The sequence below is a fragment of the Trachurus japonicus genome, chromosome 20 (genome assembly GCF_045865225.1).
Source record: "Trachurus japonicus isolate A0001 chromosome 20, Traja_1.0".
Classification (NCBI taxonomy): Eukaryota; Metazoa; Chordata; class Actinopteri; order Carangiformes; family Carangidae; genus Trachurus; species Trachurus japonicus.
Window position 1 is genome coordinate 20,952,973 of NC_140926.1, and position 15,281 is coordinate 20,968,253.

The 15,281-nt window shown below is 42.0% G+C and overlaps 1 protein-coding gene across 9 annotated transcripts in view; it reads right to left on the bottom strand.

The window, feature by feature from the left end:
- Positions 1-1,056: 1,056 nt before the first annotated feature.
- myo3a (myosin IIIA) overlaps positions 1,057-15,281 on the bottom strand; it is a 63,278-nt gene continuing 49,053 nt past the window's right edge. For 7 of the 9 annotated variants that reach the window (XM_085763895.1, XM_085763894.1, XM_085763890.1 and 4 more), the window contains 9 exons: positions 14,756-14,918; positions 14,586-14,672; positions 14,380-14,503; positions 12,994-14,293; positions 12,749-12,893; positions 8,866-8,957; positions 7,420-7,460; positions 2,748-3,020; positions 1,057-1,459 (listed from right to left, as the gene is read on the bottom strand). In XM_085763895.1, coding sequence (XP_085620021.1) covers positions 1,345-1,459; positions 2,748-3,020; positions 7,420-7,460; positions 8,866-8,957; positions 12,749-12,893; positions 12,994-14,293; positions 14,380-14,503; positions 14,586-14,672; positions 14,756-14,918 — 2,340 coding nt within the window. In that variant the 3' untranslated portion in view covers positions 1,057-1,344. The remainder of the gene's footprint in view (positions 1,460-2,747; positions 3,021-7,419; positions 7,461-8,865; positions 8,958-12,748; positions 12,894-12,993; positions 14,294-14,379; positions 14,504-14,585; positions 14,673-14,755; positions 14,919-15,281) is intronic. The other 2 variants (XM_085763892.1, XM_085763889.1) reach the window with 1 other exon arrangement.

The following is a 15,281-nucleotide window of genomic DNA, read 5'->3' on the forward strand; positions in this document are numbered from 1 at the left end:
TTGGTTGAGCCTCTTAAAGTACTTCATCCATAAATATCATCACACCTCTATATGGCCTGCTCCTTAAATCTGTGCACTGGTGTGAACATCTTGGATACAGCAGGTCCACCACTGTCACCTTCTGCACTGTTTATTTTTTTCTGTGTATTCATGAACAGCCTCCAGGCATCAAAACTACACTGAGCCACATCTGCTATGATTCATGGAGGCAATCAGCACCAACCATGTAACGCCAAAAAGAATGATTAAAATAACCAGACCCCTGTGGCAAAGCCATGATAAGATTTGTGGAGTTACAGTATGGGTCTGGTCTCTATAAAGGACTTTATATTAATATAATAAAGATGAAGATGATGAAGTAAAGAGATGATGCTTCTTTGGAGGTATTTTCATTATTACTTCATTTAAAAATCTTTCTGTATCATCCACCCTCTTCCTCTTATAGTTGTTTTTTTGCCTGCTTTTATTTGGTTGTGTAGTCCATGCGTTTTTGTGCCAGAGTGTGCAGTCAGCCAAACACTTGCTGTGGGGGGTTCTTCTCTAAAATGCCACTTAAAGGTCAGAGGTTGAATCTCAAAGAAAAAGAAGATGAGTTGAGGAGGAATTACCAGACTGGTTACATTAACGTGACACAGCTGCTTCTGTTTTACTCTCTTTACTGGTGTCTTGAATGTTATTTTTCGTTTACAAAAATGAAATATTTTCATCCAAAATGGCCACCAGAGCAAGAATAAACGCTTGAATATGAGTCAAGGAGGCAGCTATGGTTATATGTAAGATTAATGAAACATCCTAATCATCAATGTGATGATATTTTATTTTGAAATGAACAAAGAGGTGATCACAGCAGAGAAAAAAACAGTGTACATTTACATGACAACCCTGGAGTCGATGTTGATGAAGGTGTCTTTGCCTTCATCAAAACAGACCGGTGTAAGAGTCGGACCTGCATATTTACATGATCCAGATCATTATAAAATCATACCTGATATCTAAATATAGAACATGGACAAACCACACACAAAACATCTGACAATCCAAGAAAATAAACGGCAAAATAGGCAAAAGTAGCGAAGTCTAGTTTACAAATGACATAAATAAAACCTTCAGCGTTGTATTATTTACACATAACCTCCATCCTGTCTATGCTGCATTCAATCAGTGCAGTCAGTGCCTTTTATTTTCCTAACTAAACAGTTCCAAAGGTTTTTAAAGAAGCGGTGATGAATCATGGATCAGTTCTCATATTGTTTGCTATGATTGTTTCTGATAATCCAGTGCCAACGCGTTGTGTATGATGATTGAGATTGTGCCAAGCGGATGAGAAAAAGTTCACTCCTGTGTTCAGTACTGTTTGATGAGCCTTCGTCTCTGCGACGTCTTCCTCAGCAGGTGTCTGAAGTCGTACGGGTTGTCGTCGGTGCGACTCTCCGTGGAGGCCATCCTGGTAACGGAGAGCCTGTTGGGGGGAAGAGCAGAGAGAAATTCAGCACGGAGATAACGAAGAGGAGATAGTTTGAGAGATGTGAAGCTAAGACGACGAGAAAGGAGATGAAAAGATTCATGTTTGGGAGAAACATTTCATATTGTTTATCATCTTCAGGAGTCATTTATCACGAGCGTGGGCCTGTCTCACGCTGAGGCCAGACACTGAGAGAAACTAGATGAAATTCAGACTTGGCTTTGTTGTTTTCTGTTCTCGAACCAGCAGGAATGTGAAATGTAAGTGTGGTTTTTGTTATGGAGGAAATTAAAGTTAAGTAGATATAGTGGCTAAACAACTAAATTTACAAAAATACAACTCTGCAAGGGATGAATAAAATCTTTTCTTTCAGGTGACAAAAGCCACCGATTGGTTGTTCAGCACCATCGATGTGTTTTACTTACAGTCATTAATTCGAGAAATTCTTAAAGGGATAGTTCAACATTTTGGCAAATTGGCCCAATGCCATAGTCATAGCAGTAGGCTAGTTACCTTTAATTGTTGGTGCAAGCTATTTTTAGAACGGCAGAGCAGAGCCGCAAGCTGCTCAGAGCTGCGCTATGGAGGCTCATACGATTTCTTGGTTTCCCTCATCAAACTCATCAAATACACCTGCACATTCACTACGCTATGAGATAATAACGCAACGTTACGAGACGGAGTTGTTTTCCAGGTAGATTCATGCACAACTGCTGATGCGCGTTCCTGTCTCTGCATTTACCTTGAAAACAACTCCGTCTGGTAACGTTACGTTATCTCATAGCATGATGAATGTGCAGGTCACAACTTGTCCACGAGAGCATTTTGGAGTTGTGTATTTGATGAGTTGGATGAAGGAAACCAAGAAATCCCATGAGCCTCGGTAACATAGCTCTGAGCAGCTCGTGGCTCTGCTCCGCTGTTCTAAAAGTAGCTTGCACCGACAATTAAAGGTAACCAACCTACTGCTATGACTATAGAGATTATGGCAATGGGCCAATTTGCCAAAATGTTGAACTATCCCTTTAAGAATTTTCTGTGCAAACTCATAACACCAATAAAATCTTGTTTTTGTTGCCCTCTAGTATTTGAAAGTCTCACCTTCTTTCAGTGACATCACCGTTAGGCATAAAGGGAAGTTTAGTCTGGTGCTCAGTTCATTTTTCTAGATTATTTTCATCTTTTTGACTGATTCATCACCAGATTGAAAAAGTTGATTCTATTTCAATGTGAAAAAAAACAACACATCTCTGTGTCTGCACCCTCCTGGACCTAGATGATGTACCTGCTGTCGTCGACGGGTTTTGGACGCTCCGGGTCTGTGACGGCCCTCTCTCTTGTGGGTCTGGTACCAGCTGGTCTCTGCTGGTCAGACGGTCTCTTGTCCATAGACCGTCTCCTGTCCATGGAGCGTCTCCTCTCAGGCACGCTGCTGGGCTCAGGCTCCTCTGTGGAGATGCTGCTGGGCTCAGGCTCCTCTGTGGAGATGGACGGCTCAGACCGGCTGGTGGACAGGCCCCTGTAGTAGTGGTCGTCCACGTCCAGCAGCTTCCCTGGACTGAAGCACAAACAGAGGACACAATGGACGTCAGCGCACAGGCTCTTTGGGTCAGTCATTCTAATAACATGTCATGGACTTTGGCTTCTTCATGTCTGCTGACTCTTATTCTGGAAATATCACGTTTTGAAGGCTCTTTAACATATATCTGGGTGTTTGTCTTGCCTTCCGGCCTCCAAAATGCAAGAATTTACAAAATGTACAGGCTCCCTAGGTCGAAATCCAAGTGGCTTTATGAGGTGTTCCCTCAGTTGTCTTCCAGTGATGTTACTTGCTTTTGAATTTGCATAATACCACTCCTACCTGGGACCGGTAGAAGGGGCGGGGCAAGCAGTGGTTTGCATTTAAAGGGACAGGCACTGAAAGCAGCCGTTGTGAACAGGGCTGTTTTGAGCGGATGAAAAGAGCTGTGATGTTTGATCTTTGGGGTATTTTGACCAAAGCATGTCACAGACATGTCTTTAAGACACCTGGGAACTTTGTGTAATTTGTGGAAAAAGGGCATAATATGTCTCCTTTAAAACCAGCTGATACTCTAGAAATAGTTTTGTACAGCAGACTAGAGTTCTCAATTTCAGTCCAAGCTCAAACCAAAAATGTCTGACTCGACAGGCCGGGTTTGGGCCAAGTATTTATACTAATTAGTTGGGTCAGGCTCGGGCTTTGGAGGGAAAAAAAGATGAGATGAAAAAAAAAATGTGGGCAGACAGTGATCGCCCACACTCAGCCTGTCCAAGTCTTTCTCTACTTGTTAAAACGTATATTTGTGACCAATGGGAGAGAGAGGGGTCTCCGCTTCATGTCAGAACCATGGACAGCACCACACTGTTTTTACCTGAGAGTCGCTGTGACTCTCCTCTTTATGACACTTGTATCTTGACCAGTATTGCTGTTTTTCTATACGGTACAAAAAATAATACACAACTGTAGCCCCCTTATAGTGCCGGGTGTGAGCCTGTTGTGCTTGGCCCCCGGACTCAATATTGTACATGGTAATCTCGGGGCGAGTCGGGCTTGGGGTTCAACTCACTCAGGACGGATCGGGTTTGGATTTTCAGGCCCGCTGAGACCTCTACAGCAGACTGTGGTGAATTGGAGGAGACTGCTTCAAGGCAATATTGGGAGAAATGTGTACCAAGTGCAGGTTTGAGAAGTTTATTCTTAAGTTAAAATGATGAACACCACCAAGCACCAAACCAGGGTGTCACTATTACAATGTTTTCAAGCCAAAATACAACTATTAAAATTACTTTTTAATGTACAGAATGTCATAAGAGTCATCCTTCATGATCTAGAGGGTCTGACAGTTTTACTTTATTACCATATTCATACTATATTAGAAATATCATTAATTTGATGTCTACCAGAGTTTCATGTCCAGAGAGGACTCTCTGTCTTGTTAACAGTTGTTTGTGTCAGTAGGTGTGGTCTGTATTTGTACCTCTGGTCTATAAACACTCTAATAAAATGGCAGCTTTCTCCTCCTTCACAACAATTGTTTAAAAAACAATGCAATGCAAAATGAAATGCAAAACACCCCCAGGTCTGTGTTAATGATCTCAGAAACCTGAGTTTCATCCTGTGGTGGCATGTCCTAGAGGAGAAGCAGGATAGAAGATAAAGTGCTGTAAGCGTCAGCCCATCAGACATTATAAATGGTCCATACACAGCACACAGCCCTCCTCTCTGCTTCAGGGAGGTTGTTATGAAGCTGAACTTTGGCTCTGACCTCTATAAAAACAGAAGTGAGAAAAAGACTATTTCCATGTGGACATCAATGAGTCTCACACATTCTCACATGGTGACAGAGCTGCTATTGGAAATCAGTGTCCTTATGAGAACAGCGCTGCAGCATCAGAGGCATGGACACTGTCCCAGTAAACTGACAATCTCACAACAGCATTGTGACGAGTCAGAGGCCTGACCTTATAACCACATGCAATCATCAAGTTCTAGCGCACAGCCATCTCACTGATGAATCATGATAAATGTGCCATTCAGAGGCTGAGATGAAAATTTCTTCCTGATTGTAATTATCTCCCTGTTCTCTGGGCCACTGGCTGAATTATGTCACAGACTCGGTGATGACATTGGCTCCAATAACAGACTTTTATCAGCTGTTTTATACACAGAGCTGGATCAATACTGGATCAGAGGTTGCTCCTTAATCAATGTGGCCACTGGTGACATTTGCAGCCAGCTGATAAAGCAGGTCGCTCATCACTCTGGTCCTCACTCACTGTCCTTAGTCATTACAAGGATTTCAGAGAAATTTTGCAAATATTCATGGTCTCCAGAGGATGAATCTGACATCTAGTGCCTGAATTTCAGCTCCAACATTAATATCTACCTGCTAAAAGAATAAGCACTGTAAACACTGTGTGATATGTGGTATGTATAGAAAGAAGCATGGATTTGAAACACAGCTTTATAGTTGTGTCTGCCAATGTGGCAAAGTAATATAGTCATATACTATATGGCCTTACATCAAGAGTGATGTTGCCATATATTTTACCTTCATTATTATCACATGTATACTGAACATTTATATTATATGTGAAATCTGTGAATCTATAGGGTGACTGTTTACACTGCATGACATGTTGTGACCATTTCTGCTAATTACATAGTCATATATAATGATATCATGTAAACCTAGAAGCCCAACAACAAACTGGAGCAGAGAATAAGAGATAGTTTTAAACTCTTTGTGCTACACACACATTTCATAGTCTGTCTTGAAACTATGTTAAACTGCATTGACCCTCAATCAAATCAAACATTTAATCTATTTAGGCAGGTTTACTTAAACAACGTACATACACATTTCTCTATGGTTTTGTTCGCCTATTTTCAAGTCAAGTGACCAAACTGTATATACTGTAACTGATACTGTATATTACTGATACGAGGGGTGGGAACCATGTTATCATGATATTTGTGTCTCGATACGATATTATTGCGATATTAAAAATATTGCAATATGCTGCTATATACTGCGATTTATAAGCTTTTTCAACTGCAAATGACGTCTTCAAATGAAAACTTTGTTAATTGAACTCTTTTTAATAAGATCAACTTCTTGGTCTGTTCAGAACAATACTTGGTCCGTAATTAATACAATTTTGCCATGTAAAATATCGCGACACTATGCTGTATGGATTTTTTTCCCCCACCCCTAATCCATACACATATTTATGTAACATATTGTACATGCAAAATCTGTGAATATATATTTATTTATAGTTTTGAAATCTGTAGTAAGCATTATTTCTTCCTTGTCTATTTAACTGTGGTTCAGTTCTCCCTCAGTAGCTGACACAGTGTTTGTTGTGGGGCTGGTTCATCCCTGGTTCACTGCTCATGCTAACTACCTATTTCCCCCCCTGCTTTATTTCCAACAAACCGCTGTAGCTACTATTGGAAACATTAAAGACTTCTGCTTTCAGCTGGTGGAATTCATCTCACAAAGCTTTAAATGGCAAATAAAAACAGCTTCATGAGCTGAATGGCTGTTGTCACATCTTTCAGAGATAGAACACACAACACACATGGACAGTAAGTGATCACAGTTGTGATATTGGCACTAAAATCTCGGTATCTGTGGCACACACAGTCATCGTTTCCCTCCCCATTTCTCCCTCTGTATGTCTTCACTCCCATTTACTGTCATTACCTCCCTCTTTTCTCCACTTCTTGCTCCTCTCACCCCCCCACGATTTCCCATCTCCCATCCTCCTCTGCTGTCAGCTTCAGCCAGAGATGCTATCTTTCCCGCTGACCTTCTCATCCTTAATGATGCATGTAAACTGCTCCTGTCCATCGCTGGCCTTATTTATCTGCTAACAAATTATTACCCTTGATGTTTCGAGCTGCGTGTGTGTCTCTGTATGTGTGTGAGTGTGTGTCTTCAGACTGTGGTGATGAAGCACCCTGGCCCCTGGTTGTTCAGCCAGCCCTATCAGTCTATCTTCACCCTCTCTCTGGGTGGGATTCTCACCTTGTGGCCTATAAGGCACATACATATGCATGAACACACACACACACACTTTTAAGTCCCTTTTTTTTTAGAAGACTCTGGCCTGCAGGTAAATTTAGCTATACAACTCTGTAAATCATACAAGCCCTAACAGAACACCAGTGAAACACCACCATACAAAACAGCATTAAATTTCATTGAGCATACACAGCTACTGTAGCCCCGGTGAAAGATGAGGCTAATTAATTTCACTGAGGATGTGTGTAATGCTGCAGGTCGTTAACTTTGCACCCAGACACTGTCCTTATGTTGGCACCGTCCTGCAGTCGTTACTCTGGACCACCAGGCAGCGGGCCAGTCTCTTAAAAACAGCTGTGACAGGTTCTTAAAATTAGGTTGAAATAGGAACTGGACACTTACCCCTCTTTCCTGGGCTTGCGTTTATCGTCCTGGACGGAGCGCTGAGTGCAGAGAGACAGGGCAGGTTGGTAATGATCAAACAAACACTACGAATCTCTGTGTTCAGGTACAGCACTAAACTATTTACAACAGATATAACCCCTCAGCCTTTTCTTGTTGTGCTGTGACGCCTCTCTGCTGTTTTGTGCTAGCATTTCTAAAATCTTTAAAGGGATAGTTCAACATTTTGGCAAATCGGCCCATTGCCATAATCCCTATAGTCATAGCAGTAGGTTTGTTACCTTTATTTGTCGGTGCAAGCTATTTTTAGAATGGCGGAGCAGAGCCGCGAGCTGTTCAGAGCTACGCTATGGAGGCTAATGGGATTTCTTGGTTTCTTGGTTTCTTGGTATCAAACTCATCAAATACACAATCCAACAACTCCAAAACGCTCTGGTGGACAAGTTGTGACCTGAACATTAACCATGCTATGAGATAATAACGGAACGTTAAGAGACAGAGTTGTAAATTCATGCAAAACCACTGATGCGCGCCCGGTGAAAGGTTTTCAGCAAGCAGTCTCTGCATTTACCTTGAAAACAACTCTGTCTCGTAACGTTCCGTTATTATCTCATAGTGTGGTGAATGTGCAGGTCACAACTTGTCCACCAGAGCGTTTTGGAGTTGTTGGATTGTGTATTTGATGGGGCAAACCAAGAAATCCCATTAGACTCCGTAGCATAGCTCTGAGCAGCTCACGACTCTGCTCCGCCATTCTAAAAACAGCTTGCACTGACAATTAATGGTTACAAACCTACTCCTAAAACTATAGGGGTTATGGGAATGGGCCAATTTGCCAAAATGTTGAACTATCCCTTTAAAGGTAACTACCTTTCAAATATTTGAAATGATTTTCTCTCTAACACGTGATCACATTTATAAGACACCAATCAAGTTATCACTTAAGTCATGTTTCAAAACTCTGAAAAGTTTCAAACATGGCACAATTATGGCTTTTCTAAAAGTTTTCTAGTGCTTATTTTTTCTTTGATGAAGTTATTGATCAGAAGATTTACGTCTTTAATACACAACTAGGTGAACTAGAATTGCTGCCAGCATTACAGCAAACTTCAGGTACTGCAAAAAGAGCTATTGTCCACTCAAATTATGTAACATTACAAATAATCATGAATGAAAGGAAATCAGAATGAATAGAAACTGTCTTTAGTACAAACAAACCTGCAGGGAAATGACCTGTCAAATATAATAAAGAAAGTCTGGAATATACTTTTGCAGACAGCTTTATATTTTTGCTTTTGGAGGGTAAAGTGTGCAGTAAAGTGAAGCTTACTACACAAAGACAAAACGATCAATAATGCATTGTGAAAGCCAATAGGTGGTAAAAGCAGTGGCAGCATCACATGCCAGCTGTATCAAGTATCCGAAATCATTCGGCGTGTAACTCACATGAATCAGGGTGTAGTAGGTGGAGTCCTCTGGTGTGTTCAGGGTCTTGGGCTGCTGCGTCCTGCGGGGGGTCCTCGACAATTTCTTGTCAGCTGAAAAGTAACAAAAGGCGGTTTAAAAACACCAGACAGCGGAATCACAATGATTGTATCGAGCAGTTGTCAATGAAAGAGGCTGGGAGCAGCTGCTACGTGTTGTCGTCTACATTTTGGGGACACATGTTCCCTCGACTCACTTCCTCTTATTTTATACATTTCTGACAAGAGGTGTGAAAAAGCATGTCGACTGACAGTGCTTCATGCATTTATATTTAGGTTTTGAAGGGTTCTGATTGTGTTGAATCTGCACTGTATTATGGTGTTTTTGTGATTAATTAAGAGATATTGAAAAATTTGCACTGTACAATAAGATTGCAGGATGTGAGAATAATATTTTTTATTTTATAATGATTTAAAAAAAACTTCATAACTGAATTATTGTATCTTATTACTTTTTCTTTGTATTATGAAAAAAATTGTTCATGTCGACTTAGATACACAATAAATAGCTACATGAATTAATTTTTGTTCTTTTTTTTTGGTCTGTTTATTTTTCTTCTAAGTTTTTCTTGAGGTATTTTATAACTTTTTATTAATAAGAGGGGACTGAGTTTGCAGCAAACATGGCCACCCTCAAACAATGTTGTGATACATGGCTGTTGTCTTTAACCCCTCAACCACCACCACCAGATTGTGGCTCAAGCACTGATTTTTCTAACATTTTTAATTTACCTGACATGTTTAGGCCTTTTTCATCTTTAGAACAGAACAAACCACTCCTACTTAGCCTTTGTCTCTCTACTCCTCAGATGTATTAAGTGGTTAGTTCAACACGGGCTGATGATTTGTGCAGAAAGGTGAATCCTAAATAAGACGATGTGAAGCGATGTGGTCTCGATGATACACCTGTGTAACAGGCTGGCCAGAGTTTTTCCATCTCGCCGAAGGAGCCAGGTTGTTGTGGTCATTTGAGTGGCGGCCCATCACAGGCAGATGGCCGGGGAGTTGGAGGAATCGATGTGCACGGCCGACTGGATTACTAAAGTGACACCACGCAGCACTTTGACTTTGTTGTGCTTATTGAGCTGCCCTCCATACATACTGCAGTTTAACCCTAAGGCCTTTGGCCCATTTGAATTTTCCAACAGAGATTATGTGAAACAGCCTTTGACACCAATGAGCCCTATCATTTCACGATGACCTGTATTTACCTCCTACAGTAGCATGGTATCGAACTTGAAGCGGGACGACTGTGTTTGCAACCAGCTCGGCTTTGTTTCATGCATGACATATTCCCTTTGCTACAAGTTGATACCCTGTAACATGAACTCTTCTCTATGTAAATGTAATTATAAATATATTACAATGACCTTTGCCTGTTGCTTATTATTAATCATTGTTCATGCAACGGTGAAACATGTGGCATAACAATCCATCACCTGCAGGAGCTCTCAGGTAAAGTAGATTAGATAGAGTTTCTGATATTATTGAACAACTCAATCTAAAGGTCATTCTGTATTGCTCAAACAAGTAAGCCAATTTCACACACCCTCTTTTTAATTCCGGCCATAATTGTATGAAACGCACGCTCGCAAAAACGTGATTAACGTTTGATGACCTTTCCCATGAGGAACATTGTGATTGGCGTTTCTCCTATTTCACTGTCTGTGCCACAAATGATTCCTATGAAGTTTATTACGTCAATGAAATTCATGAGGACGGCTCAGGACTATCGATGGAGAAATGACCTAGTGAGGCTGAAAAGCCTCATTTTATAGGGACTTGCAGTAGCCCTTGGAAATAACACAGATAATTCATTCTGCCTTTCTTCAGGCAACGTGCTGTGCTCGAAAACAGCCTGGAAAGGGCAAACATGCCCGTATTTAAAGACAACAGCAAGCTGGGCTGAGTGTGTGTGTGTGTGTGTGTGTGTACTACTGTAGCTTATTTGTCTTTGAAAATAACTTAGATTAAAACACACAGATTTGCATGGCTGGTTTTGTGTGTGCTTTGGAAAGAGCCGTTTCCATTTGTTCCCAGTCTTTATGCTAAGCTAAACTAAGCTAAGTCCATACTGTTCATATCACATTACAGATATGACAGTGCTTCCCACATTTTCATCTGAATACTTGCAACAAAGCAAAGTGGCCAATTTTCCAAGGACTTAAACTATCTGATGCTGATTTCTGAACACCAACATTGGATAATTCAGTTTTACATGTTAACATGGTTACAGTTTGATCATGTTTAGGGGAATGTAGGTCTGTCAGTTTGTTGTCTCTTCTCTACCCTGTTTTTTATTTATTTATTTTATTAGCTAAGCATGATCGCCTGGTAGTGATGTTTTCAAAAGAGGCTATTTGTAAGTTTTCTCAGTAACACTTTATAAGTACACACTATTAAGCATTAGTTAAGCATTAATAAATACCTCATTTATAACGCATGAATATTCATTGGTATGTAGTTTATAAATAAAGTTAGTGCTGATCAATGATGAGTAAAACATTTTTAACTGTGTTTATAAGCTACACAATAATGAGTATTCATGTGTTAGAAATGATAAACTCAGTATTTAATGCTCAACTAACGTTTAATAGTGTGTACTTATTATAGTGTTAGTGTTTTCTCTGCTACTGAAAGTGATTTCTCACCAAAAGCAGCAGGAGGTGACTGACACTTGACCAAAATGTCCGTCTATTGTTGCAGTTAAAAAACAAAAAGTTATGATACAACAGAAGTAATGAGATGAGAACTACTCGCCCACCAGAGAACCTGTAAACGGTAAGTGACTCCGAGATTTGAAATTCTAGTTTCTTCATTTAGATTTCCTACTTCTCTCACAAAGTCACGAAGTCTCTCTTTAATTTAGTCAAATATAACACTTGTCTTTGGTTTTGAATTACAAATGAGAATTTAATGGAATTTAAATGTTGAGTATCAGACGGAAGGTTGAAGAGATACCGGAAGCCTCCGCTCTCGATTTTGTAATACTGTAAAACTCAAAAGGGCCCCTGAAGATCAAAAAACTTACAGAATAATCACGATGCCATCCAAGGGACTCATTGGTCTGTGTTACATAATTACTTCATTACTTCATCAGGACAGCTGAACCAGCTGACATTTCAGCTGCCATCTCTGATTTCGCAGACACGGTGAACTTTCAATTTGTCGTCTTTCCCTCTGCTCGCCGCGCCACAAAAGCAATTACACCTATCACCTGTGAAAATCAAACTTTTTTTATATTTGATGACACATCAGCTAGAGAAGCCACTTCCTGTTGTGGCACTTGACTTTCCCAGGTTTCCTGACCTAATCAAGTCTGAGGAGAGAGAACAGGATGCCGTCCTCTGATAACATCACATTTTACTGTGAGGAGATGGTAATAAAAATCTGCGCCTCTGTCTTTTTTCTTATTTCACATCAGGGAAACGAAAGCGGCGTGGAAACAGCTGGCACAAGCTCACACAGCTTTTAACTCTGAGATAATAAATACTGAATACAGACAGATCCCCTCCCCAGATCGTGTATATTTACAATCAAAGCTTGCACATAACGCTTTCTTTTTCTTTTTAGTGTGGAAATGACTCAGTTGCACTCTGACTTATGTGGGTGAATGTATCTGAACTCCATTTAACTCCCTGTCTGTCTGCGACTCCACTGAAAGACGCATAGACTCAAAGACTGAAAGAATTCTTCTGTCCCTCTTGATTATCTGATGATTCAAACACAGAACCAAAACTGCACATTAACCTCAGGTTAATCCTAGCCGACACTGTGCTTTATACGTATAGCTTTATCAATCTTCTTCTTTTTTTTACGCACAGAACCGGTCTAGCTTATCTCACTTGATTGCTGAGTCTGGGGAACGAAGCCATTGATTGCGTTTCCTTTCACAAACATGCCGTTGTTGGCTGGGTTTGATTGATGGGCCTGGATGATCTCGTTGAGCTTCTGCTGCAGGGCCAGGAAGTCCTGCGAAGTCTTCGTGATCTGTGGAAGGAGATTAAGCAGAAATAATATGAGAATATGGAGAAAAAGAAAAAAAAGTGTTGGAGGAGCAGTGACTAGGTGATGAACGGGGTTTTTGAACCTGTTTGGAGAAGCTCTCCAACGTCTCAGCTTCGATCTGTGCCGCCTCCTTGTTGGCCCTCAGGTTCTTCCTGTCCTTGTATCCTCTGAAGTTACTCTGGATCTTCACTGCAGCCTGCTCCTCCTCCTGTCTTTCTCTCTCAGGATCAGTATCAGTGTCGTCCTTATGCTCGATCTCCACGTCGTCAACATCCAGAGCCTCCTCCTCTTTGCTCTCCTCCTCTGCGTCGTTGGCAGGTTCTTCCTCCACTTTCTCCTTGGCTTCCCTCTCTGCTTTCAGCTTCTTTCTGTCTCTGTGGCCTCTGAAGTTGCTCTGGAGAACGGTGGCGGCTTTTTCCTCGTCCACTCCATCCGGGTTCTCGGCGGACGCCTCCTCCTGGGACTCTGGCCCGGGTTCCTCTGCGTGTTCTTCTTCCTCTTTTAAGGGTTCCTGCGTAACCTCCGCTTCCTTCTTCTTCTTCTTCGGGATCTTTCCTTCCTCCTCCAGTCGTTTGCGCTCCTTGTGGCCGCGGAAGTTACTCTGAAGCACCACAGCTGCTTTGGCCTCATCTGCATCGTCTGACTTGGCGTCACTTGATGACGCTTCTACGTCTTCTTGAGCTTCCGTGGATTCCTCTTTCTCTTCTTTTTCTGTTTCCTCAGCTGACGGAGCTGCTTCTTCCCCCGTGGGTCTGTCTCCTTTCTGTTTCCTCGCTGGGATTTTGCCTTCTTCTTGCAGCCTCTTCCTCTCCTTGTGGCCTCTGAAATTACTCTGGAGAACAGTGGCGGCCTTGGTTTCCTCCTGTACGTCGGCAGCCTCTTCTCCTGCGGCATCTTCCTGTTCAGCCTCTCCTTTCTTCTCCTCTTCCTGCTCTTCTTTTCCACTTTCAGCTGCCGGTGCGTCCGTAATCACCGCCTCATCCGCTACTTCTGTGTGTTCGTCATCCTCTGGCACCTGCGTATGATCACTGTCATAATTTTCCTCTGCTTCGTAAGTACTTTCTTCATCCTCATCATTCTCTTCTGTCTTTTCCCCTTCTTCTTCCTTGCTCGTGGGCTCCTCTTCCACCACCGCGTCTGCCGGCAGCGCAAGCTCAGCCCCGGCCATCGTCTTTTTCCTCTCCTTAAACTTTTTCCTCTCTTTGTAGCCCCTGAAGTTGCTCTGAAGAACCACGGCAGCTTTGGTTTCGTCCTCCTCGCCCTTTGCTTCACCTTCTGGAGTGGAGGAGTTTTCGTCGTTGGTGCTTTTCTCTGCTTCTGCTGCCTCCTGTTCCTCCTTTTCTTTAAGCGCCTTCTCTGCTTGCTCTTTCTCTTTGGCTTCCCTAGAAAAGAAAACAGACACATCTTTAAAATAAACCAATTCAACTTCTTATTTCTTAAGGGATTTATTGTTAAAGTTTTCTCCTACCGTTTCTTTTTGTAGCTCTTCCTTTCCTTATGCCCTCTGTAGCGGGCCTGAATCTTGGTTGCCGCTTTATTCTTTTCCTCTACCAACGCCTTGTATTTCTTTTTTGCGAGATAGCCCCTGCAAACTGAAGAGGAAGACGAGCAAAACGTAAACCAATGAAATTCACACCAAGCTTGGATTGTGTAGTACAGTATAACTCCTCTCACCAGCCTGGAACTGGGTGACAAAGGCCTCAAACTTTGCTTTGCTTTTGTCTTCGGCGACCCTCTTGCGGGCTTTCTGACCTCTGTAAGCTGCGGGTGAAAGCGTGATTATCATGGCTGCTCCGTGACTCATTCATATTCTGGGACACCAATAGAGTGTACAGATTACTAACCTGACTGCAGCACCAGAGCACTCTGTTCTCGCTCTTTTAATATCCGCCGGTACCGCTTGGCTCCCAGCCAGCCTCGAACGTAGGCCTGCAGCAGGATGATGCGCTGTGTGGCTTGCTGCACCATCAGATTTAGATGTTCAACGTGGTAGTACTTCAGGAAAACCTGAGAGTCAAGACAAAGAATCACATAATTGATTACAGCATCAATCTGTTTTTTGTTAAAGGGATAGTTCAACATTTTGGCAAATTGGCCCATTGTAATAATCCCTGTAGTCTTAGCAGTAGGTTCGTCACCTTTCTTCGTTGGTGCAAGCTATTTTTGGAACGGCAGAGCAGAGCCACGAGCTGCTCAGAGCTACTCTACAGAGGCTAATGGGTCACAACTTGTCCACGAGAGCGTTTTGGAGTTGTTGGATTGTGTATTTGATGAGTTTGATGAGGGAAACCAAGAAATCCCATTAGCCTGCATAGCATAGCTCTGAGCAGCTCGCGGCTCTGCTCCGCCATTCTAAAAATAGCTTGCACC